Consider the following 18,956-nt stretch of genomic DNA (forward strand, 5'->3'; position numbering starts at 1 on the left):
TCTGGAGATTGTATGTAATACTCACCTATGAGCATTAACCGAGAAAAGAAAAGTAACTATCTCGGCGCTAGTTTGATAAAGGGGCAGTTTAAGGCTTTTTATCAACACTCACCCAATTGGGCGACTCAAATGAAACGGGTGTAGTATTATGCTAGTCCATGCATAAGAAACATTAGTTATATACATAAGTTCGTCCGATGTTTTCTAATACGATCTTTATCCCCAAGGGATCTGTAATGTAGGGTAGATCAGATCTTGGCACATCTTATCTGGTCTGTAGATTAAATGTGTGTATGCCCATGCAAAGCAGCTTGGTCATAAAATTCTCGTCATACTTGTCATTATGCCCACGTGGGGGTATCAATGAGTCCGATATGGATGGACAGGCAGGCCCATCACTATCATGTAAAGCTTTTGTTATGGGACAGAAGAAACCACTCGCTCGCTCCGTGGGGCTAGGGTTATGCACCGAGGATTTGCTTGATGTTGTTTGTGAATTTGTAAATAGTATGGTTAGCACTACATGTAGTCATATCTTTTAAACCAGTTTTGGAGTCGATACCTTGACATTTCGAAAGTAGCACATCAGATAGTGTTATTTCTTCACAAACTATCACTCGATATCCACCCTTGTTTCATCGAGGCTCCCATGGTCACTTCTTGGCTAGATCATATAGAGGACTTTAGAGATGATATGGGCTGTACAATAAGTACACTACCTCTGCTGGTACCATAAAGATCTTGTGAAAAGCAAGGAAATTTATTCCTTCTCACTCAAGGGCGTCAGTATTTGCTAATGTGATTCTTATACTAGGGGTGCCAATAAAACGGTAACAAATTAAGATATTTTGTGGGAAGAGGACTAGCTAAAGCTAGATCCGAGAAAGAAACTATGGTATTCAACTAAAATAAATAAGAGCTAACACTAAATCACATCACTTTAGTTCAACACACTCTTCTTCACCTCCCCAATCCTCTCTAGCACTTCCTTTAGAATTTCCATTTCGAACCCCATTCCAGCCTCTTCTACACCTTTGAAGTTATCAACAGCTTTCCTCAATGGCGCCAAGAACTTCTCCTCCACCCTGTCGACATGCTTCTTGTCACACACGCCCACTCTCCCCTGTGTCGCCGGCGACTTCAGTAAGAAGTAGTACAAGTTCGCAGTCGCCACAAACGTTGGATATGCGTTCTTAAGCGCCGACCAGTTCTGTTGATCCGATCCTGAAAGGAGTTCGGCAACATCTGGGAAGAGGGCGGAAGAGAGCTCCTGGAGTGCGAGTGATGAGCCGAAGATAGAGCTGGGCGTCGATGGTTCTGAGGATGCAGGGGAAGGTGAGGTAGCGGCAATGATCTCGTCTTTCAGGAAAACGACGACACGCTCCTTAAGAGACTCAAAAGGACAGTGTTCGAGCGTGTCTTTGATGTATGCTAGACGTACCGCCTCGTCGGGGTGTTTTTTGAGGCATGTAGCGACGTGAGCGTTTGCGAGGAAACGGATTTGAGGAAAAGTAGCAGTTGCGGATATGGCGGCAAAGGTTTGAAGGTATATTAAAAACTCTTCGATTTGGAGAGGGATTTCATTAAGGCCTGCACCTTCATGAAGGATGAGTGCACCAAGGTAGAGAACTGCATCTATAACTGGCGGCTGTGATTGTCCAGGGCCTAAGATGAGGTAGTTTCGAGAGATCTTTTGGTGCTCGGGGAAGATTCCGGCGGTGAATTCGTATAAACTTTGGCTTGAGAGCTTTTCGGCGAGGAGGAAAAGAGAGCCTATTTTAGATAGGGGGACTTCATCGGCGGTAGAGGGCGCAGGGACGTCGTGGTGTTCTTGCTCTTCGTCATGATTTTCGCTTGGTTCTAAGATTATTAGACTAAGGACGAAATTTCGAAATCTGGGGGGGGGGGGGGTGGGGGTCTAACCATCAATTGTCTCAACTATCTTGAGCAGCTCCTCGATCTTTAATCCTAGCCCATCACACAGAGCTGAGATCTCCTCAACTATTTGCTTCACATCCCTTCTTCCTGCTCTCGCCTCTCGTTCATTGTCAATGAGAGTTTGACCTCCTGGAACCTTACTTTTCCCAAGCCTAGTAACATTCTCATCGTAATCACCAGCCCACCCAAGTACCAGTCCTCTTGACTCGTCCTCATCCTCGTCTTCGTTTGGATGTGTATGACCGCCGTGACTGTGTGCCTTCTCGACATATTCTACTGAGGTCTTATTATATCGAGTTCTGGTCCGAAGTAGATAGATCTCCAATATGTGTGTCAGGAACGAAACAAGCAGTCTCGCCTGGAGAAAAAGCTCCTTGTCATCTTTGGCCGGAGTAGCCGCCGGAGTGGTCGCCGCAGCAGTAGTAGCATCTACAGTCGAGGTTCTCGGAGGTAGGGGTGGTCTCTCTCCTTGCGCCACACTTGGCTTCCTCGACTGAGGTCCACGCGGAAGCTCCGGTTTAGCTAGTTCTACGAATTCCAGTATGGCTCTTAAGACGCCATCGACTTCCTCCCTTTCGAGCCACTGAACTGACTTCATGACAACGCCGAGCAACGTTGTCAATTCGGTTGACAAGAACCGGGATGGGCATTTAGCTCCAATCCTGGGGTGCACAATCGATAGTGCAGAAAGCAGAGCATGGAATTTCTTGAGCGAATGCTTGTGAAGCTCCTTGTCCTCCTCCTCCTCCTCCTCCTCTTCCGAAGCTACCTTCTCTTCATCTTCGTCTCCGGAGTGCGCAGCTTTGTCCTCATCCTCATCTTCTTCGTCTTCCTTGTGACTTAGGTTAGGTGCCCAGCTAAGCGAAGACAACGACTCTAGAACCTTGATGAAGACCTCTTTGGGGTTTCCTTTTGTAGCAGTAGAGGCAATTAAAGATTCTGCAGTTTGAAGCGTAGTCGCAGCTGATGACTCTAGAAATGGAAGTAGAACCGATACGAGATCCCAGGAGATATCGCGAGCTAGATCCTCCTATTTTTAAACAATCAGCAAAATTACAAGCTCACAATCGCAAGTAAACCTACATGGGTATTGAGTATATCTGCCAAGGTCTCTAATAGTGAGTTTTGATCCTCCTCTGAGAAAAACTCATGAGCATACGAAAGATGCACATCCAGAATCGTAGAATAGGAGATAAAATCTTCGGCCTATCGTGTTTATTGCACTATCAGCCTCCTTTCGTTCAGGGAAAGAATAGAGGGGTCGTACAGGGATTTCGTCGGCTGCGGTTTTTATGGCGTTGATGGCCTTGTCGATGGTGACAGTTCTCTCCATGTCTGTATAATTGTTGGTACGTACTTGGAGCTGTTGAGCTGTTGGATGCTTTGTAGGAGGTAGATGTGGTGGGATGAGGCTCAAACATTCAGGAGAGGGGTCTTGGGTAGCACAGCCACAAGTGATGACGTCACTCAAGCGACTCTACAAGTAAGGGGCATTATCGTGAAGAACCTCGCCGGTGTTTTTTTTTTTTTCTTTCTTCTTTCGGTGATAGCAGGAATATACATGTAGTTTTGCGAATTTACGGACCAGTTGTTTGCTAGCAAGCAAAGGTTTGGAATCCATCGTTCTCTAAATTTCACTGAAAAGGAATCGTTACCATTCGATCCAGAACCTGAATAATTGTAATTTAAAAAGCCATTGACTTAATTGATCAATTGAGGAGATCTAGCTAGATCTAGCGCTCGATCCATCATGCAAAGTACAAAGTGTCTTTGGATCATCCTATCCTCACTCTCCTGTAAGTCGCTACAAAGCACTCCTATTGGACTCCTGTTGCTCTGCGCAGCTACTTTCTTATCACGCTCTCATTAGAGTATCTCTCCTAACTAATTAATCTGAATTCGAAAACTTACCACTGTAGCTCAGTTGTATTCTTCCATTCCATGGGTATCGATTTCACACAAGGGCTATTCTAAGCTGGTCTCGTTAGCAAGCTCCAGAACTGAACCCGTCATTTTGTTCCGCTAATTTTTGGCATAGTGGTATTTATAACCCACATCGCACACCACAAGCTATAGCTAATATTTTAGCCTTTTACAGCATCTAAATAATTAAATTTAAATACTATTTTCACAACGCCAGACAACCCCGACGCCCGGGTAACCGCCCGGTTAAGCACCGGCAGCTCGGTGCTATTTCCGGTAACAAAGGCCTCAGCTCTCGATCTCTGTCTAACCTGTTTCTGTTCTCTCCCCAGCAACAAACAATTTCAGGAACGCGCAACACAAAGCTCACCTTACTAAAGGTCCTACAACTCTTATCTGTCCTCAAACCCTTAAAGCGCAGTTATATATACCTGGTCCCTTTCTGCTACTGTACACTTTACGCCTCTTTATCCATAAATACCTTCTCGCCACAATGTCACAAAACTACAATAAGAAGTCCCCCACCATAAAACGGATCCGTAAGCTGCCAGATCATAGTACCCCATGTAACAAAGCTTGCTAACCTTCCCAGTCCGCGAAGCTGCAGAGCTAGCCTCCGCGCCCTCCCCAGACTATCATGCAGCCCCTCTCGAATCAAACCTCATGGAATGGCACTTCACCATCCGCGGACCTCCATCCACACCATACGCGAACGGAATCTACCACGGTCGCATCGCTCTCCCTCCTCAGTATCCTCTTCGCCCACCATCATTCCGCTTCCTGACACCCAGCGGCCGCTTCGAAGTAAACCGTGAGATCTGTCTTTCAATCTCTGGCCATCATGAAGATACCTGGCAGCCAGCGTGGGGTGTGCGCACTGCCGTGGTGGCGCTGAGGGGCTTTATGGAAGGCGAAGCGAAAGGGCAGCTAGGTGGTATGGAATGCAGCGCGGAAATAAGAGAGAAGATTGCTGGAGAATCCGGAAAGTGGAAGTGCGAAGGATGTGGCGGGCAGACTAACGAGGAGATACTGGCGGAGAGCGCTGCGAGAGCGAAGGAACTTGGAGAGAAGGAAGAGGAGGCCTTACCAGAGGGGCTGAAATTGGCATATAAAGACGAAATGAAGAAAGAGGAGTCGACACCTTCTTCATCATCGTCGTCGTCGTCGCCAGCAACGCCAGCACCGATCCCTACACCGACGACCACAGCTGGGTTTGCGCATACCCCTACTCCACCTCAGCCGATAACGCCACAGTATCCAAACCCACCGCAACAGCAAGTGCACACTGCGCCTCTTGCCCAAAGAGCCGAGACGCCTTGGTTGGATAAATTCATCTGGGCGCTGGTTGTTGCACTTGCTGCACTGGTCGCTAAGAGATATTGGGGACTAGAGATTGTGGTGCTTTAGTAAAAAAGCGATTTCGGTCTTTCATAAACTTTAGCTTTGGCATTTGGTTTAGGTTGGTAACTTTGAGAGGAGTTTTTTTTTATTTTTTATTTTTTTTCTTCTTACTTTCGTCTGTTTAGGTATCAAAAGCAGTGGGCATCAATGCGCTCGCATGACGCCGAAATCCTCTACGTAGGAGATAGGATTCTTAGCTATTTATATGGCATAAACCGGAGATGATACAGAGTAACTATCGTGGAGTAGCTTGTTGTGGTAGTGACTTGCGGCTAGAAGACTGTTCCTCGCGGATTAGACAAATAAGAGTGGTGTAATATAGTTTCAAAATAACTGTTCAGTATTTCAGTTTTTTTTTTGTCGCTTTATCAGTATTAAACGATGGTACGGTTGGCTCTAACTTTGTGGTTCGTTTCTTAGTACATAGTTCTTTCCTAAGAAAGACGCGGACCGAGTGATATTCTATGAAGCGCTATCGCTTCATAACTAGACCTGATACGGGAGCAAGAGTTTTGGAGCAATTAGAGGAGGCTACCTTTATCATATCTAGAGGAATTTTTTGCACAAGTGGGGTCGGAAGCCATAGTTATATACTCATATCTTCTCTTTGTCCTATAAGATCAACTGTCCCTGGGGCGAATGAGGAAGGTTTCGCCCCCGGCTTGGTCCTTATGGTGACACTTAAGGGATATTGATCTCCTTCATGAACTATTTTCGGAAGTACATCTGGTGAGTCTATGTACCGCGAGTCAGATACTGCCTGCAGAACAATAGACAATCTGTTATGACCCATTTCTCCTGAGCTCTTTCGCCCATCCGGATCCCCTCTCAATGCTAGATGTAAATATTATTAATCTCTTGTTCATCTCAGAACTAGCTTACGACCGAAGCACTTGCGTGTGGGGGCTTACCATCATCAGAGAAGGTTCGTAGGTCCCAATTTGGCAATTACACTATACTGGCAGAATTCCCGCAGTAATAGGTATATATTTTACGTGCAGGCCTAGGCTGAATTTTCGCTTGTGAAGCATAGAAGATCTGGGGTACACACATACATGTGGTCCTTGTCCCCTGGCAGCGGGGAACGAAGATTATGATCCGGATGATGCGGCGCCGCTGTTGAAGCGAAAGAAATAAGGTTTATATGTGCCAGCCTGGCGTTGACCCTCTCTGTCATGTAGGTACCAGTCAACGTCGGCTATCCGGATCCTAGTTTACATCTTATGCTCATCCCCCACACTAATGCTGTATCCTGTGAAATTTCCGTTTTTTATCGCCAGGAAGGTCGAAGTGCTGAATCCGCTTACCTTCAACTAGCTACGTGTTGACTAATAAGGTGCAGGTCGAATCGAATCCTTGCGCCCATCTTCGGGTCCGAATATCCTTATGTTCTTATCAGGAACTCATCAAGACTGTGCTACTGATGATTGAATTAAGTGTTTTCTTGTAAGGATTTGATCCCTTGCCAGATGGATGCATATATGCCCCCTTCGACTCTTCAACACCTCAACTCTACCCCGCCGCGGCCCCGGGCGAGAAAACTTCACCACCACATGTGACCATCATTCAGCCAAGATGTTGTGTGCTGGATATGGAGGAACATATTATTTAAATGATTTTGTATCACCAGATGCCGAAATCTAGTGACGTTCAGATTATGAATTTGGTACGATAATATAATGTCCCTCTCGAATACTTGTTTTCGGGATTATTGAAGGCTTTAGCCCGAGTCTTACTTCACCCATTGACCATACAATAGGGATCTATAGAAGACAGGAATGTACAGGGATTGATAGGAGAATCCAGTCAGACTTTTATGTCACGGCGTGATCATGCACACTCACGCTCATATATACTTGGAGTCTTGGCCAGCATTAATATTCGACATCACAGGGATCTTGAAACGTTTGTCATAGAGAGGATTTATATAAAAAAAACACTCCTGATGTGCTCGGGCTGCAGTAAAAATATCGCTGGGTCCTTGGTCTACGCATTGGACGTATAGATAGTTCGATTATGGGGTGATTAAAAAAGGCTGTTTGCACTCGTCTGGCATTCCATGGAGAAAACATCATATCTGGGGTGTTTTTCGTAATACGTACCCCCTCTCGAAAAACAATCAAGATGGCTGCACATTAATTAATCTCCAATCAACATATGATGAGTGGAGGTATAACCCTGTCGGTATCAACAACACCTTCGGCGGACCCCACCACCACTAGGTCCGTCCGAATAGTGTAATACTATCATTGTGTTACATATATGGGGTTAGTTCTGGGTAAGGAAGATATTGCAATGCGTAATCGTGTTATTCATATTTTATAGAAAACGTTTTGCGCCGGCTCGAGGTTGAGTACTAACATAACTCTTATTTTTTTGATAGATATGTGGGTTATCTATATCAGTACTTGGGCGGTTACTTTAGCGCTTATACTATTTGCCCTGGAGAAAGTTGGATATGAGTCTCTATATGTGTATTAGGGTATCGAGGCGAGATATTTGTTATTCAGGTTTACCATCACGTTTTTATTTAAACCTTTGATTACCTACATGCAACCTTTACTTATTGACCTTGTGATAAGTATCCGTCCAATACCTTGCAGATGAGTATTTTTTTGCACTTTGGACAAAGAATTCTTGATATTTTATGCATAAGGAGAATTACATATAATTCATTTAAATTCGGTGGTTCCGAGGAGAGCAGAGCCGGGATCCCCCAAGGAAAGCTGTTAATATCAATGATACTTGCAACCATATAACCGCTACACACTACCAGAACTTTGGCGCCATGCCAGGATGCTCTCTATGCGCCCCGCAAAATGTCATCGGACGAACATGCATACAAATCGGACGGTTTAATCCGTCACTGCAACTCTAAATTGAAGGGACAGCGTGAGCTGTCCGGAAATGTCGGGGGGTCGTCGCGGGGTTGAAGGGGTAATGATATATTGTACCCCTGACTATTTTGTAATTAAGGCAGGTTCCGAGCCATTGCCATGGTATGGGTATGATAATCAATACCACCGTCGGCCCTGATTGCCGTTAAAACTTTCTTCTTATAGTGATTGACACTCAACTAAACATTAAGCATGGTTTTGACAGGTGAGTGAGCGAAGTGAATTGGGGAGTATAAATTGGGTAGATATTCCACTGTCAATTCGAATCTTCAGACTGCGATTCGGTAGTAAATTGAGCTCCATTCCTTTATACATCTTTCAAGATGAAATTCCTCTCTGTTGCTCTCGTTCTCAGTGCGGCGTTTGTCGAGCAGACGCTTGCCCATTGTAAGCATACATTGACTTCCATTATGAAAATGTTAATGCTAATATCTTTTAGACCGGTTCTACAAGTTCATCAATGCCGGGACTGTCGGTGCCGAATACGTCGGTATCCGCACGAACACCAACACCAACTCTCCCGTAGTGGATGTGACCTCTAATGACATGCGCTGCAATGTCGGCGGTCTCGCTTCTGCATCCTCCACCTCGACCATCGCCGTCACCGCCGGGAATACCATCGGTTTTCAGGCTGATATTGCGGTCTTCCACCCCGGTGCGTTCAACATCTACATGGCCAAAGCCCCAAGCACTGCAGCTGCCTTTGATGGCTCTGGCTCCGTGTGGTTCCGTGTATGGGAGCGGGGCGCAACTTCCATCACCAGCGATGCTATCACTTTTGATACCACCTCCAGTACTTTCACCTTCACTGTCCCAAAGAGCTTGCCCAACGGCGAGTACTTGGTCAGAATTGAACATATTGCCATTCATGGAGCGTCCTCATTCGGTGGTGCCCAGTTCTACATCTCGTGTGCGCAGATCAGTGTTACTGGCGGTGGCTCAGGGTCTCCAAGCCCGAAGGTGGCTATCCCCGGTGTATACACTGGAAATGAGCCTGGTATCTTGATCAACATCTACTGGCCTATTCGTAAGTTGCCTCTCCCTTGGGCTATAATCGTATTTATACATATTCTGACTATTATATCCTCTGCAGCCACGAGCTACACTGTTCCTGGACCTACCATCTGGTCTGGCTAGATCTAGGAGAGCTGGGTTAGTTTTAACGTGTAATGTTTATGTAAAAATGGGGAGTTGGGTTGAAAAGGAAATATTAGCACTGGATTTGCAATCAATATACATTTCCGTAAATGTGCCGGTGATGCAATCATAGTATACGTTCATGTGAAAACTGGTTTTGTGTATGGCTAAGAGTTGCTGTCAACTCATGCTCACTTCGAAATGATGCCAAATGATGTCCGTCCCAAATGATAATGGGTTGGAGTTCTTATATAATTAGTGTGAAAATGAGGTGATTTGTCCACCATACGTTGCAGCTGGCAGCTCACAATAGTGTTTCTTCGTTTTACAGTGCATGCCACCTAACATATAATTAGGCTAACCTATCTCTATTCTAGGCTGTTCCTCCCTTGTATCTTTTTGTGATTGTCTGTCCACATGTAGCCAGTTATAAACTGGTGAATATATGTTTCTGTGCTATGTGAATAGCCCTAGCCAGAAGCTCCCATCTTCTACATCCCATCACCTTGTACTTTATCTTTTTTTTATCGATATATCACAAACCACTGAGCCAATTGCAAAGCTCCCCTAGATCACTCCATGACAGATTCCAAAGAAATCCCACACCTCCCCATCAAGCTACGCGGCCAATCCAACTTCAAAACATGGAAAGCCCTCATAATGAGTTACCTCCGCTACTACGGAGCCCAAGATGTCGTATTTGGGACGATACCTCGTCCGCCCCCAACACCCAACGATGAATCCGCAGCAGCGAGGGGGAAATTTACACAAAGAGCCATTGACAGAGAAGTATGGGACAAGCTCGATATCTTCTCCATCGTGTTTATCCATACGAACGTAGAAATGCACATCCTCCTAATAACCACACCTTATACCCACGCACATGAGATGTGGGCCGCGCTCTGCAGAACTTTCGAGGGCAGACACTTTGTCACGCTCCACACCCTGCTCAAGACTGTGCTTACTTTGACATATGACGATACCGAGCCGCTGATTAAACACCTCGGCGAGTTTGAGCGGCTGTGGGTGATGCTCATCGAGCGGAAATTGGGGGCGGATCCAACGTCGGTTGGGGCGGGCTCGGTGCTGGCGTGGGCGCTGAAAAAGTTGGCTAATAATGACGAGGCGAAGAAAACTTTCCTGCTGATGACACTGCCTCAGAGCTATGAGGGGGTTGTGAATGATATGCTGGCGAATGAGAAAATGGGTTTTAAAGATGTTTATCAATATCTGGCTAGGGCATCTGTATAGCAGTTGACATTGTGGTTACTCCCCTCTGTTTAGAACACGAGATGTCATTAGTTGCTTTGTTCTCTCTGGATAATATTTTTGGGTTTCAACTGTATAGGAAGGTATAGATGTTAGTCCTACGTCTAGGAATGCGGGGGCAGGGTTAGTCTAAGTGTGCGGACTTTTGTGCGCATAAGTACTGCATGAGCTAGTGGATGGTGTGTCTACAGGTATCCTTTGGGGTGTGACAATGAATGAAGAAAAGCAACTCTTTTTTCTTCTTTGATTCATGATTCGTTTAGAGATACTCATACTCGCATTACTGACGATAATAAATACGAGTCAACCCTGGTTGTATGGGGAATTTAGTCGGCTGAAATCACAACTTCTATGAGGTCAAATCTGGGCTAGAGTTTCAGCTAGAAATTTAATTTATATTGCTATCAAGTAAGGTTGCTATCCCATCCCTTTTTTCTTTTTGGCTTTCGGGCATTGTTAGATGATGACATGATAGGCCTTTTGAAATACCACCACGATGTAAAACGACAAAACAAAAAAACCGACAACTCCGCCTAACCCTATGGGCTTTTTTTTAACACTCCCAACTATCCCTACTCTTGCTATACCCGTCAGGGCCCCAAGAGCTGCCATTTTCAGCTGAACCGGATGTACTCAAGCCCTCATAACTAGTCCTTTCGTCATCAGACGGAGGGTGGTCCCATCTAGGGCTCCTGCCACCATAACTACAATCAAATGTTAAGGGCTCACCATCCGTCTCATATGGACGTGGCACCGCCCAGGGGTCCTCCTTTAAGTTTGGCTTGAAGAAAATCAACACGATCTTGTCGTCCATGGCGTCAAATGACTGATCACTCGGGACCTTAAGCATTCGTGCCTCGTCTTCGACTTCAACTTCCATGCCTTTTTCATCCATTTTGTTGGAATCCATCGTCCACACAGCAACAGTATATAAGTGGTGTTCATCGTCATATTCAGGTTCTGAGTACATCGAGCCGCAGCAGGAACTGCTTTCTGCGAGGTCTTTGCAGGGGTTTTCTGTGTCATAGTTGTGAGAGTCCTCAAGAGCCGAGTCTTCGAAAGCTTTTTCTTGGAGGAAGGTTTCAACTTGAAGAGGGTTTCCTTCTTGGACAGAAGCTTCTCCTTGGAGAGGGGTTCCTTCTTGAAGGGAAGTTTCTTGGAGAGAAGCCTCGTTTTGAAGAGGTTGTTTTTCTTCTTGGTGAGAAACTTCCTTTGGAAGAGAAGGTGGCTTTCCCAAACAGGAGGGTAATGTTACGATAAATGTTGGTGAGGTTTTTGGGCCATTGACGGTTAATTTGATGAGTTCAGGTTTTCTCTCACCAGGGGGTGGTGACACTTTCAGGTCGACGGTTGAGGTGGGAGTCGTGAAAATGTTTCTCCCTGAATGAGTATATCAATATCATAAACCACAGCATTCACGGCAATGAGGGAGAAAGCTTACACTTAGCTTTAGATTTCGCATGCTCCTTGCTCCTATATGCAGCGAGTTCCATGATACCCAGATTACCTGAGGTCATAAGCATCTCTTGGAACACTTCGAAATGGAATCTAAATGCCCTCTGTAGCCCCCAGTTCCTATTCCATACCTCTCGCAGCGGAACAATCATCCTGACGATGTCAACATCGTCGACATTCATGCCAGCAAGCTCTTTTGTTAGTTCTTCCATTCTTTCTTGCTCTTTACAGTCCGCCTTTTTCCTGGTTAGCCGCCACTCTTGGAGAACTTCGGCCGAGGGCGGATTATCAATGTCATAATCAGCATAGAACTCGAGACGTTCGTCGAGACGTTCATCGTGTCTCGACTCCGGACGTGTCAGTGGCTTCCCGATACGCTCCCAGGCCAATGCAACAAGTGCCGGCATGAAACTGGGAAATGTAGCCTGCACCATCGCCAACATCTCACAGCAGGGCGGTGGGTAGATTTCGTTTTTAACCCATGGGTAGACATCCCGGCAGACAAGCATCAGGTCGTTAGTCGGGAGTGCATTCCAGAACTGTGGGAAAGCTTCTGCATCCAACGCTGAGCCTAATTCTGGCTTCTGCAGCATAAAGATCGCAATCTGGGAACAGGGACCCAATACCTCTCTCGCACGAGATAGGTAGCTTGATGTCAGGAGCGGCTCGCCGAACAAGTCGGAAAGGCCATCGCCGAGCTTTGAATTGCTGCCGGTAAGGACAGCATCATAGTTATCTTCAGGGTCACCTGTGAACTCGTCTGTACAGTTCATGACAAAATCGCGAACTCGGGCGTCATCGCAGACAGCACCGCAGTCGAAACTCCCAACACCAGTAAAGACCACACGATATCCAAATTTCTCAGCTGCCTCTTTGGCCCAGGCTCTGAACTCAGCCCGGGTCCATTCGAAGCGGTGATCATGGTGACGCATCGCATATGGGATCTTAGGGCGGAAGAAGCGACGCTCTGGATCGTGTGGCAGGGCTGAATCAAAGACCTTGTTGAAGTCCCTGTTAGGTGTAGTAATAATGCAGACCTTTGGACGCATCTTTCCTAGAAGCACCGGAGCATAATTCCCAAGTGGAGTAGGATCCAAATGTTCAATAACTATGGGCGAGGGTTACGATTAGCTCTCTGAGTGACGTAGGGACCGAGTGATGATGGGTGCAGCGGATGCGAGTGATTATTCATGATGGATCAAACATACCTTCTGTCGAGACGATAATATCGTGTTTTGGGATAACTTCCGGAGATAATTGTTCAAATGATCCTATCAAGCCGCAAATAATTATTTGTTAGTCCCCGTTTTTCTTTTTTCTTTCTTTTTTTCTGTCACAGCACACACGTTCCTCTACTCTTGATTTGATCTTAGGATAGAAAACTTACCATGTAGTAATCTCACTGTAAGCTCCCTCCAGCGTGCTTCCTCATCTTTATTATCTGGCTCAAGGCTCTCGATGAGTTCTTGGGATAATAAGTCGTCATCCATATCGATGCCCGTAATATTTTCGAGCGGCAAGTCATCGTCACAGGGCATTAGGGAACGCAAGAGGCAGAGGTCAGTCCCACAGCCGACATCGAGAATACTTTTAAGCCCCTTATCACCAAAGACTTTGGACAAAGAGAGCTGGCGTAAGAGCTCATGCACAGCTCTACGACGCTGCAGAAAGAGGGGAGGTTCAAAGATAATGACTGGCTCGGGCGTGGGGGAAGAGGGGGCGGAATTAACTTCGTCCATCTTTCTGGGCTTGATGTTTTGTGATGGATGTTTTGTGGTGTTGGAGGAAGAGAGAGTTGGGTGAGGAAGGTTGGGTTCTGGGGTTATTACGACCCAGATCACGTGAGGTAGCGGATAGGTGGGCTGTTTGTTCCTACGAGGTGAGGGTTTAGGGCACGTACTTGACTAATGGTTTAGAGGGTGATCAGGTACGTACAGGTACGTACTTTACTGCACGTGCTGCACAAAAGAATGCGTTCTGTACGAAATCTTTTAGCACAGGTCCAGAACATATGGGGAAGGAAGGGTATTCAACTTGAAAAGTTTTGTCGATTGAACAGATGGAATTTAAATGTAGGGAACCTTTGCGTGGTATATATATACCTCTTACTGCGGGGTGGTTGCATGCATGGTACCTACATGTGCCTGCCTAATTTTTATGTGATGTATTTAAGCCGCGAATCACCCATTGTCACTCGCGGAAAAAAATAAAGGACGAAAACAAGAAAATGCAATTATTTCATTGGTTTTCAGAATAAGAACTGCTAAACATAGAAGAGGAGATCACAATTCACAGACCACAGTAAGTAGAAATACAATATTTACACGGGTACCAATTCCTTGTTTGATTTTCCGCCTTACTTCCTATCCGAGTCCCTCACGTCCCTCTCGTCCTCAATCTTCTTCAGCATCTCCTCCCTAACATTAACCTCCGGCCCCGTCTTCTTATCCCTATCCGCCCTATCCCTCTGCTCCCACACATCCCATATCTGCTCCATGATGATACTCCCCACACTATCCGCCTCCTCCTCTCTCTTCCTCATATCCTTCACGATCTTCTCCCCCTTCCAGCCCCCCACCTTGACACCATCCACCTCCGGCTTCCTCGCAAGACTCTTCGCCACATCCTCATGCCGTCTGAACCCGCGCCACATGTTGCGCCCATGCGCGTCTGTCACCTCGCTCAAGCAGTACAGCCACGCCGACCCAAGCCCAAATGTATACCAGTCGAGCTTCCTCGGTGGGATCAGCGCAAGCGCGGGACAGGCGACGAGGAGTCCCAGCGAGATTCGGTACCTGAGGGCTTCGTACTTGTGTTGCTGCGTAAGGTACTCGCGCTCGAAGGCGAGGCGGGCGGCGTCTTCGCGCGAGGGGGTGGCGTCTGGTGGGGGGACGGCCGCGGGTGGGGGCGTTACAGACTTGATCGCTGCTGGGTTTGCGGTCATTTTTGATTCGGTGTTTGGAGGAATTGCTTTTGGCAGTGGGTTGAGAGAGGTTGAGAGCTGGCTGCCTAAATGGGTTTTATGATATCGGCGGCGGGCGTGGGGTGAGGGCGGCGCAACGATGAGGTCAATGGATCCTAACGGGGGCCGGAAAAATGGTCGCTCTGTGTGACGTAGGATGCGGTTTAGTGGGGTCGCTTGATGCGAACTAGCGGGCACTATGCAGAAGGGTTAGGGGTCGTTGTCTTGGCGAAGTGACAAGCTTTTGTTACCGCTGATAGATTCCCGCAGGGATGATATTGAAACATTTTTAGAGGAAAGTTGTTGTAAAAAGCCACAGTGGTATGGATACATCTTGAGAGTGTTCTGAGTACTTTTCACTGATGTTTGGACTTATCGCCGTTAGTAAATAGAGTGCTGAAATTGTACATACCCAACCTCCAAAGTTTAGGATAAGTGCCAGCCTGGACACCACTCATCACTGGTGATACAATTGGTTTGGATAAGGTGATTAGTAGGCTATGAGAGCGGACAGCCCAGAGTAGTGGTTTTACCTTGGAGTGGAGACCGTCCCACAATAATATATACTAGAAATCGGCGATATGGAATGATATCCTGGCGTCTTAAATACCACATGTACATGTAGGTACTGTATTTACATAAACTGCAAGTAATTGGATTTATAGAACCACATTACATAATAAATCCATAAATTAGATCATAGTCTTGGAAATTCAAGCCCACGATATATATGTGATTGTGGCCCAATCAAAATCGAAGACAGCTGCAGCCTCTCGGAACCCAGCAAATGATACGCAACCGGCGACTAAAAATCGAATTTAATTAACTGGCCTAGTTTGGCTTAGTGCAACAATTAATAAACACTAGCTCCGTTAGCTAGCAGTTACATAATAATGTAATCATAAGATATCACTCGCGTCACACGTTCTACCACCAGAGGAAGAAAATCCCAAGTACCGACAGCCACTAGTCAGCTACATGAACCCCCTAATCTTCACCCGCAATCTCATCTATGTAGTTGCCTCAAAAACAATCCCGTAGTAGTAGAAGCTTTGTAACTTCCTTTCCTCAGCCCATGTCCAAAGTTTAACGTTGAATCAACACCCAAATACCTCATGACACTAGCACTGTTTAGCTCCTTCTCTCTCCTTTCTCCCTCATCTTAACAGTACACATGCACCTTTCACCGGAGATGAGATGCCCTCGCCGCCCCAAGAACAAAGGAAAGATTAAACATGCCCGAGGCGCGCGGGCGGGTATCTGCATCCCGTCAGCTAGGGGGGCTCATGCTCAGCTGTGTTCATCTCATCTTCTCCAACTAGCTCCAGTGACTCCCAGCACCATGGGTCTTCTCCCGCTGGCCAGAGCTGAAGTATGCCTCTGTGTTGCAATATTAATATATAGCCCACAAGACACCACCTCCCAGATTGAATCCACAAAACCTTTTTTTTCCTCTCCCCGTCCGGTCCATAGCGTAGCATAACACATGATGTCTTTCTCTCAGCAAGACCACGACATGACGCCTACACCGCAATCACCTACCCCTATCCTCACCAGCCTCCAGTTCCCGACCCACAGTCATCAGACCACTCTGTGTATCGGTGTGCTTGCGCACCTGGACCTGCTCTCGCGCGAGATAACGCAGATGCGCAACTTTATCCACATGGGATACAACCGCCTCAACGACGCCAGCCCCGACGGCGGAGAGCTACTGGCAAAGGTCGAGAGGTAAGTTGATTTCCTGGTACGCATTTGGTGGGTTGATCTGATGGTGCTGGTGGGAGAAGTGCGCGGCTCGAGGCAAGGATGCATAATAAGTTCCATGTCACGGAACTTGTGGAGCCGTTTCAGATACTGCCAATGTCGAGTGGGGAGTATCCTAAGGGTGTGCCGTGTCTTGGTGAGCATCTGAAGTCGATGAGTCGTGAGTGGTCTCCCCTTTTATTTATAGTTGAGGATACGTCTTGGAGAGGAGCTGAAAGAGGTCTTGTGTGGGTGTTAGATAAGGAAATAGACTGGTTGCTTGATCTTTATGAGCTGCCGTTTGTGCCGAGTATGTTCTTGGGCGAGAAGAAGATCGTGTATTTGAACTTCCTGGGAGCGAATAGAGTTGTCATGTATCGTATTTTGGATTAGAGGGTGTATGGATTGAGGAATGATGATGTAGCGCTAGTCCATGTGTAGTTAATATAAAAGAAGTCATAGCAGTCGCAGGCTTTTCAGAGTGAATTGTCGACATTGGCCCTTCTAAGTAAACTGGATATTATTCTGCGATAATTGGGGAAGTGAGGTGAAATACATAGAAATTGTTGAAGGGACACGTATAATATACATGACTAAATCTACATATAGTCTCGTACCCAGCCCGTTACTTGCAGCAAGCTTGCTCTGGAAGCATGGAAGTAGACGGGTTGGGGACGAGCCTAGACTAAATCTATCCTTGGAAAAGAACTTCTTCGACTCTTGTCTATTATCTAATCTTAAGATAGAGGTCTCATACATACTTATCCTCCCGATGCTCCCTATGCAGACCCTAATTAATCTACATATGTATGAAGACACCGATTATTCCCTTATAAGTTATGTACATCAAAGTCCTGTGGGAGACTTGTCCCGGAGAAATATCATAGAAAGGGATACATGGAGGCATATTGTAAATAAATGTGGACTACGTCGGTCTCGGACCACTTCTACAATTGCAACTACTGATGGAGCTTATATCATAGGATCTGGAATTAAAGACGTGCATGGATATAGCAAAATCGCGGTGATATTTAAGACGCAAACTCTACATATATAAGAATAATATATTAGGTAAAATAGTTCATATGCTATAATCTCTGTTAATCTCTCTCTCTATATCTCAAAGAGTCTCAAAGGAAATAAATAAGGAAATAAAGACACAGTTGCTAACAGTCCAGTCCAGTCAATAAAATAAGGTAAATAGACACAAAGAATAGAATCCATCGCGTCCTCATGAAAACCCCAGAACCTGCACGTTCAAGGACCTCCATATGTTGAAGACGATATGGTTAAAAGACAAGAACGTAGTGGCTGGACATGCGATATTTGCTGTTTACTTGGCTGGTAAAATGGCGAGTATTATTTATATAGGTCGGAGTCTAACAAATGACGCACTGGAACCAAATTTTGCCTATATATCAAAATATTAGTAAATTAAAAATGTTATAGTATATACACCAGTATATGCGGGAGAAGCTTTACCGCGCTGCTCATCAACGGGCTCCTCGGTCTCAGGCGCTGCTGGCCGGGCAATCGCGACAATGGAGGGTTGCATATTGCTATTGAGTTGGTAGGGTATATGAGATAGGATCTAGGAGGGTAGGTGAAATAATTTTCTGATGGTAGAGTTCGCTGCCTGGTGAACTTATGATTTCCTAGGAGCCGATGGCTGATTTTATACAAGATCACCGGGGCGTACTAATTCCTTGAAAACGGCCCGATAGTCGATGTGTGTATACAAGAGAAGTGATCTGGAGCGATTGAGGGTGTACATGAGGCTTGATTCTCAAGGGATTTCGTAGTGACGTTTCGGAAATGTTGGTGTAAAGGAATCATTGTAAATAACTTAAGAAAGAAAAAGAGGAAAGAGATGAAGGGAGTGAAGAGGGGGGTCGAAGAAAAAGTTATGACATTGTGATATTTTTTTTTGGTGTGTCGGAGCTTTTTGTTTCGTTGTTGGCTGGTTGGTCAGTGTTTGGTTACTTACATGGGGAACAATATTAAGAAGCACTAGTTTTTTAATATTGTTCTTTGCATCTTGGCCAAGAACAAGCAACCCGAAGAAAGTTGAAATATAGATTAACTGTCATGCTTGCCATCTCCACGTGGTTTACCCCTAGTTTTAAACGTATTTCTTGTTGTGGTTTACTTTGAATGCCTCAAGGGTTAGTGGAAGTACAATACTAATGATCCCGCGCTGGAAGGATATTCGCTACCATTGAGTTCTGAGA

The 18,956-nt window shown here is 45.9% G+C and overlaps 7 protein-coding genes across 7 annotated transcripts; 4 read left to right on the top strand and 3 right to left on the bottom strand.

Moving 5' to 3' along the window:
* Positions 1-940: 940 nt before the first annotated feature.
* LAJ45_09675 (uncharacterized protein) lies at positions 941-3,271 on the bottom strand (the record flags this gene model as incomplete). The annotated part of the gene is made up of 4 exons (XM_046119215.1): positions 941-1,860; positions 1,924-2,968; positions 3,022-3,144; positions 3,206-3,271. 4 exons carry the CDS (start codon positions 3,269-3,271, stop codon positions 941-943), a joined length of 2,154 nt encoding a protein of 717 aa, XP_045967537.1.
* Positions 3,272-4,354: 1,083 nt separating this feature from the next.
* LAJ45_09676 (uncharacterized protein) lies at positions 4,355-5,487 on the top strand (the record flags this gene model as incomplete). The annotated part of the gene is made up of 4 exons (XM_046119216.1): positions 4,355-4,400; positions 4,454-5,180; positions 5,303-5,320; positions 5,388-5,487. The coding sequence occupies 4 exons, from the start codon at positions 4,355-4,357 to the stop codon at positions 5,485-5,487; spliced, it is 891 nt and encodes a 296-aa protein (XP_045967538.1).
* A 2,995-nt stretch (positions 5,488-8,482) lies between these two features.
* On the top strand, positions 8,483-9,296 carry LAJ45_09677 (uncharacterized protein; the record flags this gene model as incomplete). The annotated part of the gene is made up of 3 exons (XM_046119217.1): positions 8,483-8,546; positions 8,599-9,186; positions 9,253-9,296. The coding sequence occupies 3 exons, from the start codon at positions 8,483-8,485 to the stop codon at positions 9,294-9,296; spliced, it is 696 nt and encodes a 231-aa protein (XP_045967539.1).
* A 579-nt stretch (positions 9,297-9,875) lies between these two features.
* On the top strand, positions 9,876-10,547 carry LAJ45_09678 (uncharacterized protein; the record flags this gene model as incomplete). Its single annotated transcript, XM_046119218.1, has 1 exon — positions 9,876-10,547. The coding sequence occupies one exon, from the start codon at positions 9,876-9,878 to the stop codon at positions 10,545-10,547; it is 672 nt and encodes a 223-aa protein (XP_045967540.1).
* Positions 10,548-11,118: 571 nt separating this feature from the next.
* Positions 11,119-13,759, bottom strand: LAJ45_09679 (uncharacterized protein; the record flags this gene model as incomplete). The annotated part of the gene is made up of 4 exons (XM_046119219.1): positions 11,119-11,945; positions 12,007-13,128; positions 13,229-13,291; positions 13,408-13,759. The coding sequence occupies 4 exons, from the start codon at positions 13,757-13,759 to the stop codon at positions 11,119-11,121; spliced, it is 2,364 nt and encodes a 787-aa protein (XP_045967541.1).
* A 617-nt stretch (positions 13,760-14,376) lies between these two features.
* LAJ45_09680 (uncharacterized protein) lies at positions 14,377-14,964 on the bottom strand (the record flags this gene model as incomplete). Its single annotated transcript, XM_046119220.1, has 1 exon — positions 14,377-14,964. One exon carries the CDS (start codon positions 14,962-14,964, stop codon positions 14,377-14,379), a length of 588 nt encoding a protein of 195 aa, XP_045967542.1.
* A 1,507-nt stretch (positions 14,965-16,471) lies between these two features.
* On the top strand, positions 16,472-17,118 carry LAJ45_09681 (uncharacterized protein; the record flags this gene model as incomplete). Its single annotated transcript, XM_046119221.1, has 2 exons — positions 16,472-16,710; positions 16,770-17,118. 2 exons carry the CDS (start codon positions 16,472-16,474, stop codon positions 17,116-17,118), a joined length of 588 nt encoding a protein of 195 aa, XP_045967543.1.
* Between the last annotated feature and the right edge of the window lie 1,838 nt (positions 17,119-18,956).

This window comes from Morchella importuna (assembly GCF_003444635.1).
Source record: "Morchella importuna strain M04M26 chromosome Unknown Morimp01GS038, whole genome shotgun sequence".
Classification (NCBI taxonomy): domain Eukaryota; kingdom Fungi; phylum Ascomycota; class Pezizomycetes; order Pezizales; family Morchellaceae; genus Morchella; species Morchella importuna.